The following is a 21,785-nucleotide window of genomic DNA, read 5'->3' as shown; positions in this document are numbered from 1 at the left end:
GTTGTCTTACTGTTTGGAAACCAGTTGTTTTACTATTTGAAAAACTGTCCAGTCATTTTCGTCCATTGCTTATGCAATAATCATCACCATTTTTTCCCCAGTTTCTGTTGGGTTTGAATATGAGACGTGCCCCAGCCTGATCTTATGGGAGAAGAGGACAGCGCTGCTGCAAGGCTTTGAACTAGATCCCTCAAATCTAGGCGGCTGGTCTTTGGATAAACATCATGTTCTTAATGTCAAGAGTGGTGAGTTAACTGATTCCATGTGTTTACTGAACTACATGCCATCATAGCAACTTCTGTCCATCTGTAAAAACTTCATTCCATGGTTTATATTTAAATTCTGAAAAATCCAGTTCCACTGCTTTTCTCACTATATTTCTGAAAAGTTTGGTAAAGTCAGAACTGTTTTTGTTTCTAAGAATAATTGTGTCATTTTCCAAGAATCGCTTCTTACCCTGCCACAGAATAGCACATTCTTAAATTTCCAAGCTTTTCCTTCTGCGCCACTGATCCTTTTTCTTCCTCCCCTTATTCTGCCAATGTTCCACGAGCCTTTTCCTGATTCCTTGTTTTTGCCTTTGGCTCCTGTAATCCTCCTGAAAGATAAACCTAGGGAAAACTGAGAGACATGAACTGGGTGAGCTGGGAAATCCGAGACCCGTTATAGTCATAATATCAAACACAAATTGGACACAGGGAACAGGATTTTTAGAGAAGTTAAAACAGAGGCCAGGGATGTGGCAATCAGAGAGACCAAGTGACATCAGAAGAGGACTCTGAAGTCCCCTATTGATGCTAACACAGATCTACTGCAAAAGACACTGCCAAGTTATCTAGCCAACGGTTGTATGATGTCAGGTTGACTAAACAAATCCATTTACCCCACCACCCAAGGAAAGCCAAACACCGTGGCCTACTGGGTCAATTCTAAAAACAATAAATAATCTCTCCTTCCACACTTTTTCCTTTTGGAAAATTTTGCAACATTTAGGTGTTCTTCAGTGTGAATATGTTTACATTTCCTTCAAGCCATCCATTCTGCAGCCACAGCAAGCAGTCAGCTACACAAAGATGTTGCTGCAGCACTAGCAACTGAAGAGAGTTCTAGTTCATTGCACAATAACTCTATCCCAGGCAAACCTGAAAAAACACCTCCTTTGAACCTACCATGGTGTCAGGAACTTGCAATACTAGGAACCAGAAAGTGTCAGGACAGTTAGCTAGTACCACAAAAGCCAACAAGAAATACTTTGATCAATTTCTTCCGGCATACAGGGTCTGAGCTTTGTGTGTTTTTTCCACTGGGTGCGAGGGAGATGCATAGAAAGTAAAAGCAGTTTTCAAGCATCAGACACTTTGTGGAAATATTTGCATCAGCTTTGAAGACATCAGGAAACGGGGTAGTAGATTTAATTGTAACTTTAACTTTTCAGCCCTCTTCTCATTGGGTTCTAGAGGTAAATTATATAGAAATAGTGTTTCCATGTTTTTACCTTCTGGCACACTCTGGTTCTGCTAGTTGTATTGAGTTTTTTGGCTGTTTCTTTCATCAAATTTATTTGACTAGACTTTAGCCAGGGTGAAATAATTTCCAGAAGAGCCAAGTACAGGCTTGAGAAGACAGTGGAGACTGGGTTTAGATAATGGTACCACTATTTTTTTGATATGTTAAAGCAGTTACTCTGGTAAATGCCAGTTTTGACTATGACTGTAAATGTCTGTTTAATGAGCTAACTGAAGTATTGGCTCTGTCAATTTGTGAAAAACTTATTTTAAGGAGTCTTATGCCACCAGAGATTCCCAAGAAGCTGGTCAAAAAGAGTTTAGGTGGCATTTGTGGGTCAGTAAGAGGCTTTAAATGTCAAAGAATTCAGCACACAAGTTATTTTTATTGCTGTAACTGTACCACTTTGTGTGTATGATCCATGTAATTGTGTAATTTTTTAGCAATTAAATTATTAGTATTCTTTATATTAGAACAAGCACCTAAAATGGGCCATGTGCTTCACAGACATATAGGGAGACATAGCCTTAGTCTGAAAAAGGATAAATACCTCTACAGTCATAACATTGTTAATTGTGCATTGCAAAACAAAGCAAAGCTCCATTAACTACTTAATATGCAATTGCTAACTATTCTCTTTCTCTCCAGTTATTCCTGTTGGTCCATTCCTGTCATCACTTCTTCTGTTTCTCTCTCTCTGTCTTAGACTTTAAGTGCCTTGAGCTAATAGCTATGCAGGCAGATCTAAAACAGTTCCTGTTCTTCACATTTTTTACCAATAGGACTAAGGGAGTTGGAGACTTAGCATATCTTTTTTTGTGACCCTCGCAAACTTTTTTCAGGAACCTTCTTTCTGTTGCTTGCATGAGCAAGTTGCAGAATAGTTAATTGCACAAGAAGCCTAGGTGTCGTTTTCAAAATCAGTGAGGTCAGTTTATTTAACACATACTTTCATGGATGCTATGTGGCAGGTTGAGCTTTGTGGCATTGTACCAGCATGTGCATTCCACCCTTGCATATGGTGTCATGGTTGTTACAGCTGTCAGTGGTGACAGCTGCACTCACGGCCGTGCTATAAACCTCTTCACTTGAAGATGTAATAATTGGATTTCCAAATGAACACGCAGCTGATAGTTTCCTACAGTATTTTCCATACTATTTGACCACATTGTTAGCAGTAGCTTTTCTGTGCTGTTTGGAGCTGGGGTATCCTGGCAGACCTAGAAGAGGCAGGACTCACATTATCCCTCAGAGTGGTTGGCAGTCCCAATTCAGACATTCCTCCCACCCTCAGAAATGGGGATGCTCCTCTACCTTCCACACTTTCTCTCTAGCCCTTGAAAGCCTCTTCAGGCATTTTGCTCTTGTCTCTGACTTTTTCCTTTTTCCCCTTCTTCTCTTTCCCTTCATCTCTTTTCCTGTCCTTGCATGGGTGAGAAGGACAGCGAGAGGGAGAGGCAAAGAAGGAAGAGGACAGGAAAGCTGACACAGGAGTGTCCATATAATAATAAAAATAAACTGAAGGCAGAGGAAACTCAGGGGCTAAGCTTATCAGGGGCAAGTGCTCTCAGTTCTTTGTCTCTTTGTTTTGCTTTCTAGTTGATGACATTATAACTGTAGCCTTCCTTTAATCCGCCTCTGTAGGGTGGAAGAAGAAAGAGATGTATGACAGTGGTTTGACTCATAATGACTTGTAGTGTCTTCTAATACGACCCAACATTACACCTTTAACTTTACTGCTAGTTGAGTAATTCTTGTGCTCAGGCTGCCCTGAAAACACCAACTATCCCTCTCCTCACTATAATGTTGTGAGACCATGCAACTGAAGGCACTTCACCTTACATCCCTGAACCAGTGTCACATCAATTGTTAAAAGCAGGCCCTCTAAAGGTCAACTTTCCAAATTATCATAGTAACCACTTCCATTTCCCTTCACTGTTAGGTATATTGCATAAAGGCAGTGGAGAGAATCGGTTTCTAACTCAGCAGCCAGCCGTGATTACCAGTATTATGGGGAACGGGCGCCGAAGGAGCATCTCCTGTCCAAGTTGCAATGGTCTCGCAGAAGGAAACAAGCTTTTGGCCCCTGTGGCACTTGCAGTGGGAATTGATGGAAGCCTCTTTGTTGGGGATTTTAACTATATTCGGCGCATCTTCCCATCTAGGAATGTCACCAGTATATTGGAATTAAGGTAAGGTGTCAAACGTAGCCCTTTGACTTATGTAACCTGTGCTGAAATCAGACTTTCCCATTCCTTTTTATAATTTTCTAAAACATTGTCACTTGCCACCTGATAAGTTTCCAATGGAGAAATGGGGCACAGAAAAGCATAGCTCAATATATATGGATGATAGAGCAATGAATATTAATAGAGAAAAAATGGAAGATGATCAAAGAAGAAATCAACTTATCTCTTTTTGTTAATCACTTAATACAATCTCCCTTTACTATTAGACAAAGCCTACCTAGTTTTCAAGACTATGGGATTGACTGCCTATCATTGGTGAGCCAGAGCAATACGCCAGGGCTTAAAAGCCTTGTGAGTTCAGAAGAGTTTTTGATATCAACATTTTTTTGTGCCCATTGTCCCCACTCCTTTCCCCCTTCCCCACATTTTTAAATATCTTCCTTTAGATATGGTCAGTGCAGTTAAAATCAGGTTGATATCACAGAGCCACATGCATAATCAGGATACTATAATTCTTAAAAATTATCTCACTGTGCACAAACAATTGCTGAAGATTTGGTCACATAAATAGAAAAGGCACCAGTGTAAGTGGACCATTTCACCCATTTCTGTTCACTGTCCTTTTTCTTCCCTCTGGGAGAGGAAAGGGCCATTCCTGAAAACCCTTACCCTTGTGACTAGTCCTTACTCTTACTGCTCAGTCTCTGGAGACAAATTAATTACGTGAGGAAAAACTATATGATTAGATCCTATGTGAACACCTTCTTGGTCCTTCTGCAGCTCACTTGTTGGCTGTCAAGAGATGCAGCATGATCAAACTACTGCTCTTGTAAACTTTAAAAAGCTGACAAACACCTCAAGAGAATTCGAATAGCTAGCCTATTTCTCTGATACTACCAATAACCAATCGCTTCACTTTCAGTGCCTGAGAAACACAACAAAATGATTGGGCTGGGAAGAGATGATGAACCTGGTTCTGGTCTCACACCAGTTTTCCACTGATGTAATTCTGTTAACTTCAATGGAGTGAATCCTGATTTATATTAGCATAAGTGAGGTCAGAATCAGGGTCGCTCTATGCTTAAGCCCATTCCCTGACACCTGTCTTGTGCATCACTGCACATCAATGCCTCTTCACCCCTGGGAACATCATTCTAGAAAACAGACTTACGATTTTTATCCTCAGATGTGAAATAAAACTGGACATGCTTCCTATTAGCAGATCAGTATATGTTCCGAGCAGGTAGTTTGTGTGGCTGTGTGACCCACCATAAACATTTATCATTGTAGAACATCATTGCACTCTGACTCCTCATTTTATATGATTAATTTAATTCATCCAGTTGGGTTGTAGCCTGCCTTCAGACACATAGCTCGGCACAAGCTGGGAGGGGTTGCAAGCAGTTCAGAGGACCGAATGAGAATTCAAAAGGACCCTGACAAATTGGAGAATTGGTCTGAAATCAACAAAATAAAATTCAATAAAGATAAGTGCAAAGTACTTCACTTAGGAAAAAATCAAAATGCACAACTACAAAATAGGGAATAACTGGCTAGGTGGTAGTACTGCTGAAAAGGATTTAGGGATTATAGAGCAACATAAATTGAATATAAGTCAGCAATGTGATGCAACTGAGAAACGGGCTAATATTGTTCTGAGGTGTAATAACAGGAGTGTTGTATGTAAGACACAAGAGGTAACTGTCCTGTTCTACTCAGCACTGGTGAGGCCTCAGCTGGAGTACTGTGTCCAATTCTGGGCACCACACTTTAGGAAAGATGTGGAGAAATTGGAGCGTGTCTAGAGAAGAGCAACAAAAATGATAATAGGTTTAGAAAACCTGACCTATGAGGAAAGGTTAAAAAAACTGGGCATGTTTAGTCTTGATAAAAGAAGACTGATGGGGGATGTGATAACAGTCTTTAAGGGCTGTCACAAAGAGGGCGGTGATCAATTATTCTTCATGTCCATTGAAGGTAGGACAAGAAGTAATCAGCTTCCAAAGGATGTTGTGAAATCCCCATCTTTGCAGGTATTTAAGAATAGGTTGGATGAACACCTGTCAGGGATGGTTTGGGTTTACTTTGTCCTACCTCAGCGCAGGAGACTGGACTTGATGACTTCTTGAGGTCCCTTCCAGCCCTACATTTCTATGATTCTATAATCTTTATAAGTAAAGGCCAACATTTTCAAACTGAGGCGCCTAATATCAGGCATTTATTTCCATGTCACCTCAGCATCTCTGAAAATCAGGTCACTTTTATAGGTGCCTAGCACTAGACTTCCAAGTTTGAAAATGTTGGCCCAAAATTTACAAGAGGACTTGCTTGATCACTCTTCCCTTCTGGCTGTGCAGGTGAACAAGTATCAATCTCAGCCTCTTTAGAATATGTCAAAAAAGTAAGAAAGCACATCAGCAAAGGTCAGGGTGCTTATCCTTTCTTTAAGTTTCTATCCGGCTACCCTTGTCTTTTATTAGTCTGTTTTCCATAGCATAGTTTTCGTGGCCTCTGTAACAACTACTAGCAATGAACAATGAAGCTATTTCATGTTGGGTACTGTTGAAAATCTACAACAGGCTTGATACAGTCTTTGGACTTACATTCGTCGGTTTAACTCTGTGTTCTCAGAAAGGAATCTGGGTCCAGTCCTGCAAATGTTACTCATAGAAAACATCCTCGCTCAGAAGAGTGGTCCCATTAAAATCTATAGGACTTACATGAGTAGGGGTTTGAAGAATTGGGCCCTTAGGTATGAACAGGATCAGAATCCCAAACTGGCATATTTGCAATTTTATTAAAGCTTCTAATATTTCCATAATTAATACCAAAATAGTCCTTCATTTGTGGCAGATAACAAATACCAATCTGGTCTTACATATGCAGTGTAAATCACGATGAGTAAAATTGTATACAAGAACAGAATCATGCTTGATATTTCACTTTCACCAAGCAGTATAAAATTACCCCAAGACATCAACTGATATCACTGGCTAATAAGAAGTTTGAGCCAGGACTGTTACATGGCACAATTTACTGAGTGAACCTTGCAAAGTTCCAAGCTTCCGACTGTGCTGTAAGAGCTGCAGCTCAGGAGTTACGCACATCATTGGTATTCCACTCAGTGTGTATTTTTAAACAAAATTGTATAAACACAATAACACACACTAGGCACAAAAAATATATTAATTCACATCTGGGAATATAGAGGGCACTTGCCTTTTGGCCTTGTGCCTAGACAGCACACTAGGCATCAATTGATACAACACAGTTCATGTCGTTCAATCTCTTATTGCTTTGTTATCAAATAGCAGTAACCAAAGAATTACTTTGATCAGCTTAGAGAGTTTCTTGATCAATGGCTGCATTTACAGTCAAACCTGCTTTAAGCAACTACCACAGGGACCAAAGGGGGAAAATGTGTTGCTTAGTAGAAATTGGTCTAAAGGTTAAAAAAAAATCTTTTTGGAAACTACTTTTGGGTAGTTTAAAGTGTTTGCTTTCAACTGTTAGAAGTGATCCTAGTGCCGGTTTCACTGTATATTAACCACACCTCTCTGCTAAGCCCACTGTTCCATGTGGTAAACTGCCACCTTCTTCCCCCCTCTCTCTCAGCACACAAGATGAACATCTTTCCACATAGTGATTATTTCAATGATCCAGAAAGTGTCTTGCAAAATATGCCTGGAGGGAGGGTATCATAGCAGGGAACTATCTGGTGATTACAACACCCCCTGGCGTGCTTCATCCCGAAACCAACCTAAGGCTAGAGCTGAAGAGAGATTTCCTCTCTTGTGTCCTTTTGTAAAATAAAAACAAAATGCTATGTATGCTTTACCATCTATGCTTCAGCTAACTGTTTGTTCTTTTTTTTCCTTTTGTTCCCTTTCTATAAAGAAATAAAGAGTTTAAACATAGGTAAGACCAAAAGCTCTTTCCCATATAATTTGATACAGTTTGTTTGCTTCACTGTGTTTGCTTTTTGTGTTGTGCTTCTTGTGTAACATAATGTTTTTCATGTACCAAATATAGTAACATTTTTATGTGCTAATTGTGTGTTATGAATATGATAAACGTTAGCAATTATGAAATGCAGTCAAAAAGAAACCAAATAAGTTCTGACAGTAATTAGGAATTTCTAGTGGAATGCAAGTATAATGAACCCAAAGTTAACTTTTACATAAGCATTTCTACCTGCGGTCTGTAATTGGTCTAAACGGTTGAAGCAAACTACAGCAGTAGCTTTTGAAAATGCTGGACAGGGTTCACAAAGACACTAATGAACTGGAAATGGGTCAAAAACTCATTTTCAACTCATTAATAATTTTTTCTGGATTTTCTTTCTTTCTTTCTATTGACTGACTATTAACAATGTGGTGGTCTGGTCATATAATTGATTAGTTAGTTTAACTGGAGTTTAGAATCCATTTCTAAGGGCTTGTCTAAACTGGCAAGCAAAATTGGCGCTGCTGTGATCAATGCAGTGACATCGATTTAGTGGGTCTGGTGAAGACATGATAAGTCGATGGCAAAGTGCCTTCCCAGCAACTTCAGTACTCCACTTCCCCAAGAGGCAGAAGGTAAGTCGGCGGGAGAGCGTCTCCCATTGACATAGCGCAGAGTAGACACCACTTTAGGTCAGTGTAAGCTACGTCGCTCCAGGGTGATTTTTTCACACCCCTGAGTGACATAACTTACAACGACTTACGCAGCAGTGTAGCCAGGCAGTGAACAGAGTTCTAGTTCATAGGCATTAAAGGGAAAACTCTTTTTGTACCACATAAACACTAAACCCACTAGCCAGGTGTCCCCAGCAGTTGTACAGCTGGCATAGCCAGCCCCTGTGCCTTCTTCCTCACAGTCCCCAATTGAGAGGAGGAGTAAAACAAGGAGAGTGGTCAGCATATGAAGAGTTCTGCAATCCCCAGATGGTGTATGGTCCCTTGAGGATCATAGTCTGATGGTTCCCCATCTCTCCTGAGCCCAGTATACGTGGCCTAATGGTGTGATTCCCCTCTCACAATGGAGTAAATCAAGAGGGAGGCGGAGTCAATTCATTATTTGTATGATTATTTGTGCTGGTGGGTGGCTATTAGTTGCAGTTGTAAATCTGACTAATTGTTAGGACGCTTAGAGCTTTGTGTATGGCAGCTTTTCTTAATATTTAAATTGAAGAAATAAGTGAAGTGAATGGAGTTACTCTGGTGTAAGTGAGTGGAGAATCAGACTCTAAGACCCACTCCTGCCTACGCCAACTCCCAGGCAACCTGCTTCCCGACAGGTTGAGTCTCATTGACCTCATAGTACTAAGTGTTATGTTCACTAGTAAGCGCTAAGAGATGAGGCCTTGTAGTAGAGTATCTCCAAGCAATACTGATTATTTTATTAAAAACCTTTTTAAACAAAGGATACATTCCCTGCCTTCATGTAAATCTAATAAAGAATTCAAGGGATTTTTTTTAATGGCAAAGGGAGAGGCCAAAGCTGCTTAGCCAGTCAAATGCAAGTTTGGGAACTCTTTATTTCTCCAGTACAGTATATACAGTATGTCATGTCTGTATTTGAGAAAATAAGCCATTAGCTCTTTGTGGGCGTAATGAAGGTGCTTCATTTTAGATCAGTTTCCATCTGCCAAATTTGATTTGCCCCATTATCAAACTTGGAGAAAAAAGCCCCACATATCTTGTGAGCTTGCTGCTGAGTTTGGTGAATAGGCTCACACCCTCTCTCCCCTTGTTCGGCTCACAATGGAGAGCAAACACATATATAACAGGTCTGCATCTGTGCCAGTGAGTTGCTGAAACAAATGATAATGAATGCTCTGAATAAGATCACTGCATCATGATCATAGCCTGGATGGAATTCTGATGGCAGGGAGGGGCGGTGAGTTCAGTGTATATATTGATGACTGCATAAGAAAGATAGAGAGGAAGAGGACCAGAAGGCACCCTCTGTGGGCTAGAGTCTGCCACCCTACCTTGCAGTGCTTGATACCTTACTTCCCCTCGATTTCAGTAGGATCTACTTGCAGAGTGAGGTACTACTCAAAGTGAGTATTGTGACAGAACCTGCTCTTCAGTGTTAAAGGGAAGCATGTCTAACAGCATGAAAGAGGGGGAAGCATCAAAACAACATTTAAAACTTTTTTTTAACTAACAAGCCTGGATGTTTATCTGTTGGAAAGCTAAGAGGTCCTGTTAGCTAAAGTCAACATCTTAAGGGCTTTTCCTTGAACCTAGCACTTATCCAAAGCAAAGATAGAAAATTCAGTTAAATATCTTTTGGTGAGGAAAGAGGAAGGGAGAGGAGGTGATGAGATGACCTGGTGGGAAGGCATTATGCTGTAGAAGACAAGACAAAGGACTGAGAGATTCAGTTCTAATCCCAACTGTTCCACTGATCTCACTGCACAAGTCACCTAATTGCTCTGTGCCTCAGTTTCCTCCTCTGTGAAATGGGTATAACAGTACTTACCCATCTTTGTAAAGGGCTTTGAGATCCTTGCATGGGATAAAACTGCCAAGTATTTTCTATTTATTTATTGTACTTCCATCTCTTCATTTTTATGGTCCTTTGAGTCTTCTGCAGATGGTATTACCTCTTCCCATTTAATTTCAGCCAAATCAATCTCCTTTCCAGAATCTACTGTTTTTGAGCAAAGTGCAGAATGTGCTATTGACTCAGAATCATACCATATTACAGGCAGTGTCAGTCTGTTGCAGAGAAGGAGGATTACAATAGAGAGTGTTTTCTCTGTCCCTCCTCACTCCCCAAAATCTGGCTGTCCTCACATATGCACAGTTGTCTGTGTACTGCTGATAATCCATCTGCAGAAGGTGCCAGTGGCTATATTTCCAGTGAGAGTCTAATGAAGAAATGGCTTATTTTCTCCATCATAACTTGCCTTGACATATCCTCACTCTTGGAGTTATGCACTTTTGCCATATGAATCCAGGAGTGTGGATCTTTGGAGGCAAATTACTCCATTTACTGGTAAGTAACCTGCCTTTTCTCTTGCTGTCCTCATTTGTCCTCCACACTTTTAAAATCTCCATTGATCTTAAATAAGGTCACCATAGGCTCACAAGACTGGTAAATATAATAGAGATCTTGTTTAAAAACACATTAAAGTGAATCCATCTTGTTCCAGCTCTAGTTATATGTGTTAATGGCTGACTGAAATTTCACAATTTGCAGATGGTTTGTTAAAATAGTTCCAGAATTTGATAAGCTGTCAAAAATTATAGTTTCATTAGAGATATAGCAATACATCTGAGCATCCATTTTTATAACAAATCATGACTAGTCACTGCAAAGTAGCCCAGGTAAAAGCCAAATACTTGGGCTCTTTCTGATTTTAGTTACATGGCCAACTTTGTATACTATTTTAAGAACAAATGAGAACAAACTTGGTTTAAGGATAAATTTGTTATGCACCTACTTTCTACTTATGTAAGACCTCATGAATTTGGTGTCAGAGTATTCATGACTCAGAGGCTGGTGCTTTGATCTCATTCCTGAGATTTCAAGGGAATTACAAGAATGACAACAGTTAGAGATGAACCAAAGAGATTTGGCCTCGAGCAGGTACCTCCAACTACTCCCTGCTTCCAAATCAGAGTATAGCAGCATCTCTCCTCTTTCTCAACTTATTATAGCAGTGCTGAATGAAGAATCTAATGTTCTTTACTAGTTTACTTCAATATATTAAGCATTTGCTTTATGGAAACAGTCCCTGGCAAAGGAATAATAAAGAGATGTGATAGTACACACTGGAAAAAAGTGTTTCCTCAGCACATTGGTTCAACACAGTGCAGAATTCAGCCCAGTTGGTAGTGGATTTAGAGCTTCACTCCATAAGCAAGGCACTTCCACTGTCTCACTTTTTCAGTACTAATCCTTCTGAGCATGCAACCATTGATACTTAACATTTAGGAACACTAAATGCCAGATTTATCCATCTAACTCAGGGGTTAGTCATCTTTCTGGCAAGCATACAGGGATAACAGTGGGAGGAGGGAAGGGCCTTTTGCAAGAAAGTGATTTTAAGAAGCAGGGGCAAGCGCCACACTCTTCAGAAAATACTGACCAGTCTGTAATCAGAACCCAGACACATTATCTATTTTTCATTCCTTTTTTTCTTCTCTTTGGTTCATGTTGCACACAAGCCAAGCCATTTGTAGAGCTTGTAGCTAATGTATTTTTAAAAGAATTGTGCCCAAATGAAGCAGTAATATATCAGCACTGTGGGAAATAAAGGGTTTCAATAGGAAAGTATAACAAAGTCCTTAAATGGAAGTAACTCAGACCCCTCAGAATATTAAGATGTCAAACTGTTCTTTCCAGTTCTTTGAGTGGCAGATAACTGTCTACGGCCAAAAGGTCTAGGATGTTTTTAGACTGCTCAGCCATCTCTGTTTTCTGTTTTTCCCTCCTAAAGCAACAACCCTGCCCACAAATACTACCTGGCTGTGGATCCCGTTTCGGGTTCACTGTACGTATCAGACACCAACAGCCGACGAATTTACCGAGTCAAATCCCTCACTGGTGCAAAAGACCTGGCCGGTAACTCTGAAGTGGTGGCAGGGACTGGAGAGCAGTGTCTGCCATTTGATGAAGCCAGATGTGGAGATGGAGGGAAGGCAGTGGACGCAACCCTAATGAGCCCTCGAGGTAAAGGAAGTAAAAGAGACTGGAGAAAGCAATTGTCTGAGGCTAGACTGGTTCTGGATATAATTCTCTAGTAATTAAATCACTACTTGCTTGGTAATTTTTATTCTGTGCTTTAATCACAGCGGATTGGCAAGGGTTCATGCTTTAGTTAAAGCAAACTTTATTACCCCTTCACTGTTTGCTGCAAAAGGAGATTTCACTGAATAGGGCTTCCTCCTAAAAGGAAACTTGCAGACAGGAGAAAACACCATTGTTTGAAACACAAGCCCTTTTGGAGAAGAGGAGGGATGCCTGCTGTAGTATTTTTCTTAATTTCAGTTCTGATGTTCATTAGCCTATTCCTACAAATGGGAAAAAATGGATCTGTCTTTTTAAGCTTCTTTATAATTTATAGTAAGGAGCCATAAAGGATTTTGGGGAATTTTTAAGTATTTTTTTCATCTCAAATGTAATCAGGAATATAGTCTTGTTTTCACTATTTTGCTTGGAGCACTGAAATCGGTGGCTTTGGAGCCCTCTAATTAAAAGGGTGGGTTTGTCAAGTTGTTAGCAAAGAGAGTTTTTCTTTTAATTATTTGCGTTAAGTAGGTGTTGTTAAAACCAAATAGAAACCCCCCCACAAAGGCTTTTACTCTGCAAGCACTTACACAGTTGCTTAAATTTTCACAAGTAGCCTGAGTGAATGCAATGGGACTACTGGCATGTGTAAAGTTAAGCACATGTGTAAGGGCTTGTCTACATTTAAAACACTGGGGCTGCTGTAGCACTTAGAATATCAGGGTTGGCAGGGACTACAGGAGGTCATCTAGTCCAACCCCCTGCTCAAGGCAGAACCAATCCCCAGACAGATTTTTGCCCCAGGTCCCTAAGTGGGCCCCTTGAGGATTGAACTCACAACCCTGGGTTTAGCAGACCAATGCTCAAACTACTGAGCTATCCCTCCCCCCGTGTTTCTGTGAAGATGTTTCCTAAATCAGTGAGAGGGCTGCTCCCATCAGCATAGTTACTCCAGCTCTCTGAGAGGTGCTAGCTACGTTAACGAGAGAATTCTCCCATCAACCTAGCACTGTCTACAGCGGGGTTAGGTCAATTTAACTGCAACGCTCAGGGGTGTGGATTTTTTACACCCCGAGTTATGTAGTTATACCAACCTAATTTCTGACTGTAGACCAGGCCTGAGTGTTGGCAGGAATGGAGCTCAAAGAATTTTAAAACATCCTGAGTGAAAACCACTTCCACTCTCAGTTATTTTTGATTATGTCTATGGGGTCAAAACCTACAAGTTCTCGAATTACACATAGAGTCTTCTAGGAGAAATGAAATCTGAATGTTTCATGTAAGAATCAAGGAGAAAAATCTTTCTTTAAAAAAAAAAGTTTCAAGTTTCTTTATACAGAGGCAGAAAAGAGCATAAGTCAAATTAATGAGTTAATGCAAGATTCAAGATTAAGGTTGACTTGTTAAAAAACCACAGGATAAGTCAGCATACTTCCATTGACTTCAATAGAGGTACATTGATTTAGCTGAGGATCTGGACTGCAGCGTCAAGGGCTGAAGGCCTGAAAAAATGGGGATGAACAAAAAAGCAGCACCTTGTAACCATCCATATTTGGAATAAATGTATCAATAAAGCATGAGACCAGAGCACTGATTGTTGCTTATTTTGCAAACCTGTAGGAATTGCAGTGGATAAGTACGGGCTCATGTATTTTGTTGATGCCACTATGATTCGGAAAGTTGATCAGAATGGAATTATATCAACTCTGCTGGGCTCTAATGACCTAACTGCTGTTCGACCACTAAGCTGTGATTCCAGCATGGATGTCACCCAGGTAGAGTTTTACTTCCTCTTTGTGTATGTGCCATACAACAGATGGCTATTTACTTTGGATAATTGCCTGGCCATTCTCTGTAGAAAATACAGTATGTTAGACTCCTCTGAAAAAGGATTTAGAGGGTATTGATGACATTATGCAGGGCAGGATAACAGCTTATATAATTAGTTACTGAAAAGAATGAACCTACCCTCTTGCAGTGGTTAATACAAGTTATTTACACAGTTATAGAGAAATAAGTTTGAGATAATGGAAGTTATTGTATAATTGCCTTTTATTTTTCTGTACTTGCTGTAGACTAAGTAATGTAGCATTCAGTCCTTTGCAACAGATACATAATTAACCAAAGTTAGCACTGTCCATAGCTTTAATTTATACATGCAAGTATTAAGTAGAGCACTTAGTTCCATGATTTACACATACAATTGTTATGTGTTGAAAACAATTTATTTCTTTGGTGTGAGTTATACAATAATAATGAATTATCGTGTGGTTCATAGGTGCGGCTGGAGTGGCCAACTGATCTTGCTGTCAATCCCATGGATAACTCACTTTATGTCCTGGAGAACAACGTCATTTTACGGATCACAGAAAACCACCAGGTTAGCATCATCGCTGGACGTCCCATGCACTGTCAGGTTCCTGGGATAGACTACTCCCTTAGCAAACTGGCCATCCACTCTGCGCTGGAATCAGCCAGTGCAATTGCCATCTCACACACAGGAGTCCTTTATATCAGTGAGACAGATGAGAAAAAAATTAATCGACTACGCCAGGTAACCACCAATGGAGAGATCTGCCTCCTAGCTGGGGCAGCTTCAGACTGTGACTGCAAAAATGATGTCAACTGTAATTGCTATTCTGGGGATGATGCTTATGCCACTGACGCCATCTTAAACTCCCCGTCCTCCTTAGCTGTGGCACCAGATGGCACTATCTACATAGCTGACCTTGGAAATATCCGCATTAGGGCTGTTAGTAAAAACAGGCCCATTCTTAACTCTGTCAACCAGTACGAGGCAGCTTCTCCAGGAGAACAGGAGCTATATGTCTTCAATGCTGATGGCATCCACCAGTACACCCTCAGTCTTGTTACCGGAGAGTATCTGTATAATTTCAGCTACAGCGCCGATAACGATGTCACAGAGGTGATCGATAACAATGGTAACTCCTTAAAAATTCGTCGGGATAACAATGGAATGCCACGCCATTTACTGATGCCCGACAATCAGATTGTCACACTGGCTGTCAGCACGAATGGTGGACTCAAGGTAGTGTCTACCCAGACCCTGGAACTTGGATTAATGACTTACAATGGAAATAGTGGGCTCTTGGCAACAAAGAGTGATGAAACAGGGTGGACGACCTTTTATGAGTAAGAAAGTTTTTTAAATTTGTTGAGTATGCATTTCTCTTTCAAGTGAGCGTGGTTAGGGCCTAATATAATGCCCATTGAAATCAATGGTAGTCTTTCTTTTGGCTTCAATGAACATTAAATCAGGCCTTTAAATCTTGATGTAATAGGGTACTGGAGCCACATGTGTGATTTTGTTAACTATAACAATCTTGCAGCGTCCTTGCATAAGGGCCTGAGACGGATGCATCCTGTGAGCTGCTGAGCACCCTAAAGTCCCAGTGCAGAGTATGGATGGTGAGGGAGCTCCCCCACCTCCCAGCAAATTGCTAGCACCTTGCAGGATCAGTAACTTGCATTTACACTGCTGTTTGCAGGATTGGGCCCAACTTTCTTTGCCGTAAGTGGGAGTGCAAAGAAGTCCCTTTCTCCAAGCTGGTCTGCCCAGTTCACAACACAATAATTTGTGGTTATACCCCATAGGGCTGCCTTTGTCAAGAGACTTCAATATTAGTTTCTTTTGGAACTGAAATTACAAGTCTTGCTGTTCAAATGTCAGGATATTGGACCCATATTACATATAGGAGATAAAGTGTTGATTAATTTTACTGATTGCTCATTCTTGAGATAGGTGAGGAAATTAGATCCCAAGGTATCTGTAAGACCCCAATGTGACTTATATAATTTGTAGATAGACCAAAAGCACATTGGTTTTCATGAGCAGGTAGATTAAAAAAAGACAGAATTTCCTCTTTAACTGAAATGGATCAGAGATAAAGTGCCTAGCTATATTAAAAAGCTGGAAAAGCAAACCAGATTTTCTCTAACAATTATCTTGTCCTTAATAGTATTATTGTAATTTACTTGGCAACAAGAGGGTTTCCTAAATAAGTAGCGCTCTATATGCTGAATATGTAAAAGTGAATATTTTGGCTTTTAACTATGGCAAGACTGTCTATCTAGAGCGTGAGAATTTTGATGAAACACTTAATTAGTGATATATTTAGTAGTAATTTTTTCCAAGTTAGACTTGGACAATATTTGTCAAGCTTTATTTACAAGTGACTGGATCTAGATTGTCCTCTGAGCAATAGGTTTGCACCTCTAACATGTGCCAAAGCATCATATTGTCATCTACTACTTAAACACTGCTGACTTTTTGTAAGAAAATAAAACAAAAACAATACCTGAACATAAGTAACTGGTTGACCTAGCTGGAAAAATAACTGAATTATCAATGCACATCAGCATTATCTGTGTTTTGTGTTTGGTTTATAAAAAAAGAAAGGCAGTGCCACCTGGTGGTCACTGTATAATTTGACCACTAATTTGAACATCTCTCTTATAGATCAGAGGTCGGCAACCTTTCAGAAGTGGTGTGTCAAAGTCTTCATTTATTCACTCTAAAGGTTTTGTGTGCCAGTCATACATTTAAATGTTTTTAGAAGGTCTCTTTCTATAAGTCTATAATATATAATTAAACTACTGTTGTATGTAAAGTAAATAAGGTTTTTAAAATGTTTAAGAAGCTTCATTTAAAATTAAATTAAAATGCAGAGGCCCCCAGACTTGTGGCCAGGCCCCAGGCAGTGTGAGTGCCACTGAAAATCAGCTCACGTGCCGCCTTTGGCACGTGTGCCATAGGTTGCCTACCCCTGGTATAGATAAAGCTGCATAATTGTTATCTTTAACACATAAAGGCCTGTTTCTTTAACATATGTCAGATATTTAATTAGTTACATTACTGAGGCACAAGAGAATGCTAAATACTGATCACTGAATCAAATTTTTAACTGTATCTGACTTTTGTGAAACATCCTGATGAGGAGATGTGCATGGGATTTTAGATAGACCTTTACTTAGTTGTTATTGATTATCAATAGTTCAAAGTTCACAGGCAGTAGCAACTAGTTTGTTTCCTAGAAACTACACTTTAAATCAAACAGCACATATTTTAATGAATGGATGCAAAATAATTACAAGTGCACAGATTTAGATGAATAAAATGGCAATATTACAATAATTTAGAATAATTACAAACTACAAAAACTTATTTTAAAAAAATGATCATTAGAAATCATTTTTTTAAATTACAAAAAAATTCAAAATTACAATATTGATTTACCTAAGGGTAATTATAAGTCATGACTGAGACAGTATCTTGGTGTGATTTTACAGGAAAACTTCTGATAAGTTTTCTCGGACTACTAAAGTGGAAATATGACTTGCATGTTCTGCGAGGTGCTGACATGCATCTTGAAAGTATTATATGTTATTTTTTCAGTGTTCATAAAATTGCTAGGTGCTTTCAGTGGGACTATTCTTGGTGCTAAGCACCACGTACTAGTATGCCTGGTACTAAGTAGTACAGGTTTAAGCACTATATTAGTAAATTAGTATGTTTGAGAAAAAATAGATAGTAGCTAATTATCTCCTCTGTTTTGCGAGTAAGTATTGCAGCCTGGCTAAGTACTATGTATAACAATATACAGACAGGAGACAAGAAAGGTTATGCTTTCTGTTCATCTAGAATGTCACCAGTTGTATATGCATTAGCACCCTGATCATATTCTATACCCTTGCAGCCCAAGTTTCTTTCATGTAATTAAAGAACAGAGCCACATGATCCGCTCTGTCTAGGTTACAAAACATCTGTAGTATGCCATCCACAAAGCTGTCTGTGTCTCTGGGGCATTTTTAGTTACAAGAAGAATGTGCGTTATACCAAGTGTGTGGGAAACAATGTGTAAAGGACGAAACTTAACCCAGTGTGTAAGGCCTGGTCCACACTAACCCCCCACTTCGAACTAAGATATGCAACTTCAGCTACGTAAATAACGTAGCTGAAGTCGAAGTATCTTAGTTCGAACTTACCGCGGGTCCACACGCGGCAGGCAGGTTCCCCCGTCGACTCCGCGTACTCCTCTCGTGGAGCAGGAGTACCGGTGTCGACGGCGAGCACTTATGGGATCGATCTGGGATCGATTTATCGCGTCTAAACAAGACGCGATAAATCGATCCCAGAAGATTGATTGCTTACCGCCGGACCCGGAGGTAGGTATAGACATACCCAAAGATGCAAATTCTCCATATGGAAAAATGTGACAAAAGATAAATAGAGTCATGTAGTTGGAGCTGACCGTGGGTAGCCAATTTACTGTGACTCTTTAACATCCTGAGTCCATCCCAGCACAAAGCTGTTTTGTTAATGAGATGGTAAGTAATAGTTAAATAAAATATAGGAGAATCCCTGTCGACACAGCACACTGTTTACATTTTAGATTGAATGTGTGAAGTATTTCCAGAGAGATAACTCTCTCTCTATCATTGCTGCATTTGTTTTGGTAAATATAGGATCATAGCAATTAAAGATGGAAAAATCTATTGGATCATCAAGTCTGCCCTCTGTAAAGGCAATATGTGTTACCTCCAACACCATTACATCCTCACATTCAAATACAGATAATGAGTCCCCCTTATCATAGTAGGATAGTGGAGTTGTGAAATGACCACACATAAAAATCTTCTAAAAAGTAACATAACATAACAATTGCCCTATTGAAATACAATGCTGCCTTATTTGGCATCATTGTTTTTTACGCAATCTATATCTGCCAAAAGCTTTACATAATTATTTTTTTAAATGCACTTAATTCACATTATGAACAGTCAAGGTTCATGAGTAATACAACAGCTGACAGCAGGTTCACATAAGATAATTTAAGCTTGTTTTTTGGGCATGAGGAATAGATCTTTGAAGTGGTCCCTGATAATATCCCACTTGACCTTTGGAGTATCCCAAGAAAGTGATGACGTTTTCCCTTGAATCAGACTTATTTTTATAAGACACAGAATAAGGATCTATTTAAATGTATGTGGATATACACCTTGCCTATCTCCACATTAGCGCAAAAGCTGCTGTTATACCTTTATTGTGCTTCATATCTGAAACCAACCTAGCTAAATCCTTTCTACAGCCTGTCAAGCAGTTGCATATTTTAAACTTCTAAAGGTCAGAACGCAGGCCTTAAAGAGTGTACAGGGTATTTAGGTGCTCAGATGTTAGAGCAATGGACACATTATAAGAATTCTGTATAGAATACAGAATAAAATATTGGCACAAACATGCAGAAGGGATGCACAATGTAATCAACAATACCTGGGACAATTTGAGAGGCCTGCAAACAATGTGGCAAAAATGGTGAAAGGATAAAGTCTTCTTTCAATATATTATTTATAACCTGAATATGTATGTTGAGAGATGTTTGAGACTAAATGCTTGGATAATCACAGTGCATTAAATCTTTGGAAAATCCAGTACTTGCCAACTGAATCTACTTCACCCATTAACCAAAAAATAAAATAAAAAAAGGATCCATTCACCTTTCCCCTCTTGTCATGTTGCAGTGGTAATAACAACTCCAGGTCAGAGCATTTCCTGAAGATTAATGGCTCACAGCTGAGTCTTAGGTACTAACTTCTCCCAGGCACTCATCATTTCCCAGGAAATGTCCTGCTCCATCATAGTCATTGTTTAATAAATGCATTATATCTGTCTGCTGCCTAACTCCAGGAAATCAGTTTATGAGCCACCAGCATCACCCATTAAGGAAGCTTTCATCAACTGACCTATGCAAAATCAATGAAGTCCTATTTCCAGGGTAGCTCTTGGTCTCACCCACACCTCATTAACTCTGCTACTTACATTCCCTCCTGGGCAATATTGTAGGTACAACATGGGGCAAAATCCTGGACCCACTGACATCAGTGGTAGAATGCCCATTAACTTCAGTGGAGCCAGGATTTCACCCTGGGACTTCATTTTAGGAACATAGGAATTGCCTTACCAAATCAGAGCAGTCCAGAATTCTGTTTCAGAGAGTGGCCTCCACCAGCTGTTTATAAGTGGAAGCAGTTCCACAGGGTCATTATACATTGTGTGTGTGTGTGGGGGGGGGGGGAGTATTTCCTTTTGTCAGTTCTAACTGTGCTGCCTGGAGTTTCGTTAAAATTCTGTTTTTCTATTGGGACAGGAGTAAGTAAGATTGTCCTATTTAACTTCTCTATATATTGATGGGTACAATTTCTATGTATCATTTATACAATGATTTTGTATACCTCTAGCATATCCCCCCTTAAATTAAACAGTCCCAGTCTCTTCAGTCACTCTTTTTATGATACTTGTTTCATGTTTCTAGTAATTTTCATCCCTTCCATTTCTGCTACATGCGTTTCAAGATAGGGCGATTCAAACTGAACTGTGTCCCATGCAAGGGTATACCTCTGATTTATATAAATGGCATAGGAATATTTTCTATTCCATTCCACTTTGAGCAGAGATGTTCAGTGAGCTGTCCACAGTGATGCCCAGTTCCTTTTCTTGCATTAATTTAAACCCCAGCAATGTGTATGAGTTGTTCAGCTTATTCTTTCCAATTTGAATTATCTTGTATTTAACGGTAAATCTCACCTGCCATTGTGCTGTGCATTCACCTAGTTCTGAGATCACTTTAAAGTTCTTCATGGATTTTTTAGTCTTAATCTAAATAATTTTGTCTTCTACAGATTTCACCACCTCCTTGTTCTGTCCCTTTTTTGATAATTGGTAAACATATTAGTCCACACTGGTGCAGCCTGATACAGACTTTTGGGGGCACCCTACCGTTAACCTTTCACCAAACTGAAAATTGTCGTCCCCCCCCTTTTTTTTTTTTCTCTTTATTTTCTGTTTCTTAGCTGATTTGTGGCAGAATTTTATGAGTACTTCTTTTTCTTAATAGCCTCTTGTGAAGGACTTTTTCTGGACTTTCGAAAAGCCTTTCACAAATTACATCAACTAATTCTCTCTTATCCAATATCTTGTTGGCAACAAATTCTAACAGATTCCAGAGGCAACTAATCCAGTTGTAGTGGCTTGCAGACATTAAAATATGTATTGATTCTGGGCCTAATGCTGTTCTCAGTGTCAACGTTGTAAATCCAGACTAACTCAATTGGAGTTATTCTGGATTTATATTGGTGCAATATAGACCAGAGACCAGAATTTGTCTAGAAAAACCTTAATTCACAACCATAGATTGTTTTCAAATACAGCGTATTGAGCGACTCAAAATGTTCTAAAAGATCAAGATCTGTTTCATGCCATATTTTAGCAAGAAGCTGCTGCATTAATAATGTCGACTAAATGAAGACTATAATTATACACATGCTTATTTTGCTCTCATTAAT

At 39.6% G+C, this 21,785-nt stretch overlaps 1 protein-coding gene across 15 annotated transcripts in view; it reads left to right on the top strand.

Annotated features, from left to right (window-relative positions):
* The window catches only part of TENM2 (teneurin transmembrane protein 2), a 1,090,181-nt gene that overhangs the window by 1,046,977 nt on the left and 21,419 nt on the right, over positions 1-21,785 (top strand). For 13 of the 15 annotated variants that reach the window (XM_065554888.1, XM_065554886.1, XM_065554895.1 and 10 more), the window contains 6 exons: positions 102-245; positions 3,449-3,698; positions 7,593-7,613; positions 12,136-12,368; positions 14,046-14,200; positions 14,704-15,578. In XM_065554888.1, coding sequence (XP_065410960.1) covers positions 102-245; positions 3,449-3,698; positions 7,593-7,613; positions 12,136-12,368; positions 14,046-14,200; positions 14,704-15,578 — 1,678 coding nt within the window. The remainder of the gene's footprint in view (positions 1-101; positions 246-3,448; positions 3,699-7,592; positions 7,614-12,135; positions 12,369-14,045; positions 14,201-14,703; positions 15,579-21,785) is intronic. The other 2 variants (XM_065554892.1, XM_065554891.1) reach the window with 1 other exon arrangement.

This window comes from Chrysemys picta, chromosome 8 (genome assembly GCF_011386835.1).
Source record: "Chrysemys picta bellii isolate R12L10 chromosome 8, ASM1138683v2, whole genome shotgun sequence".
NCBI classification, from domain to species: domain Eukaryota; kingdom Metazoa; phylum Chordata; order Testudines; family Emydidae; genus Chrysemys; species Chrysemys picta.
This window is presented reverse-complemented; position numbering and strand designations above follow the sequence as displayed.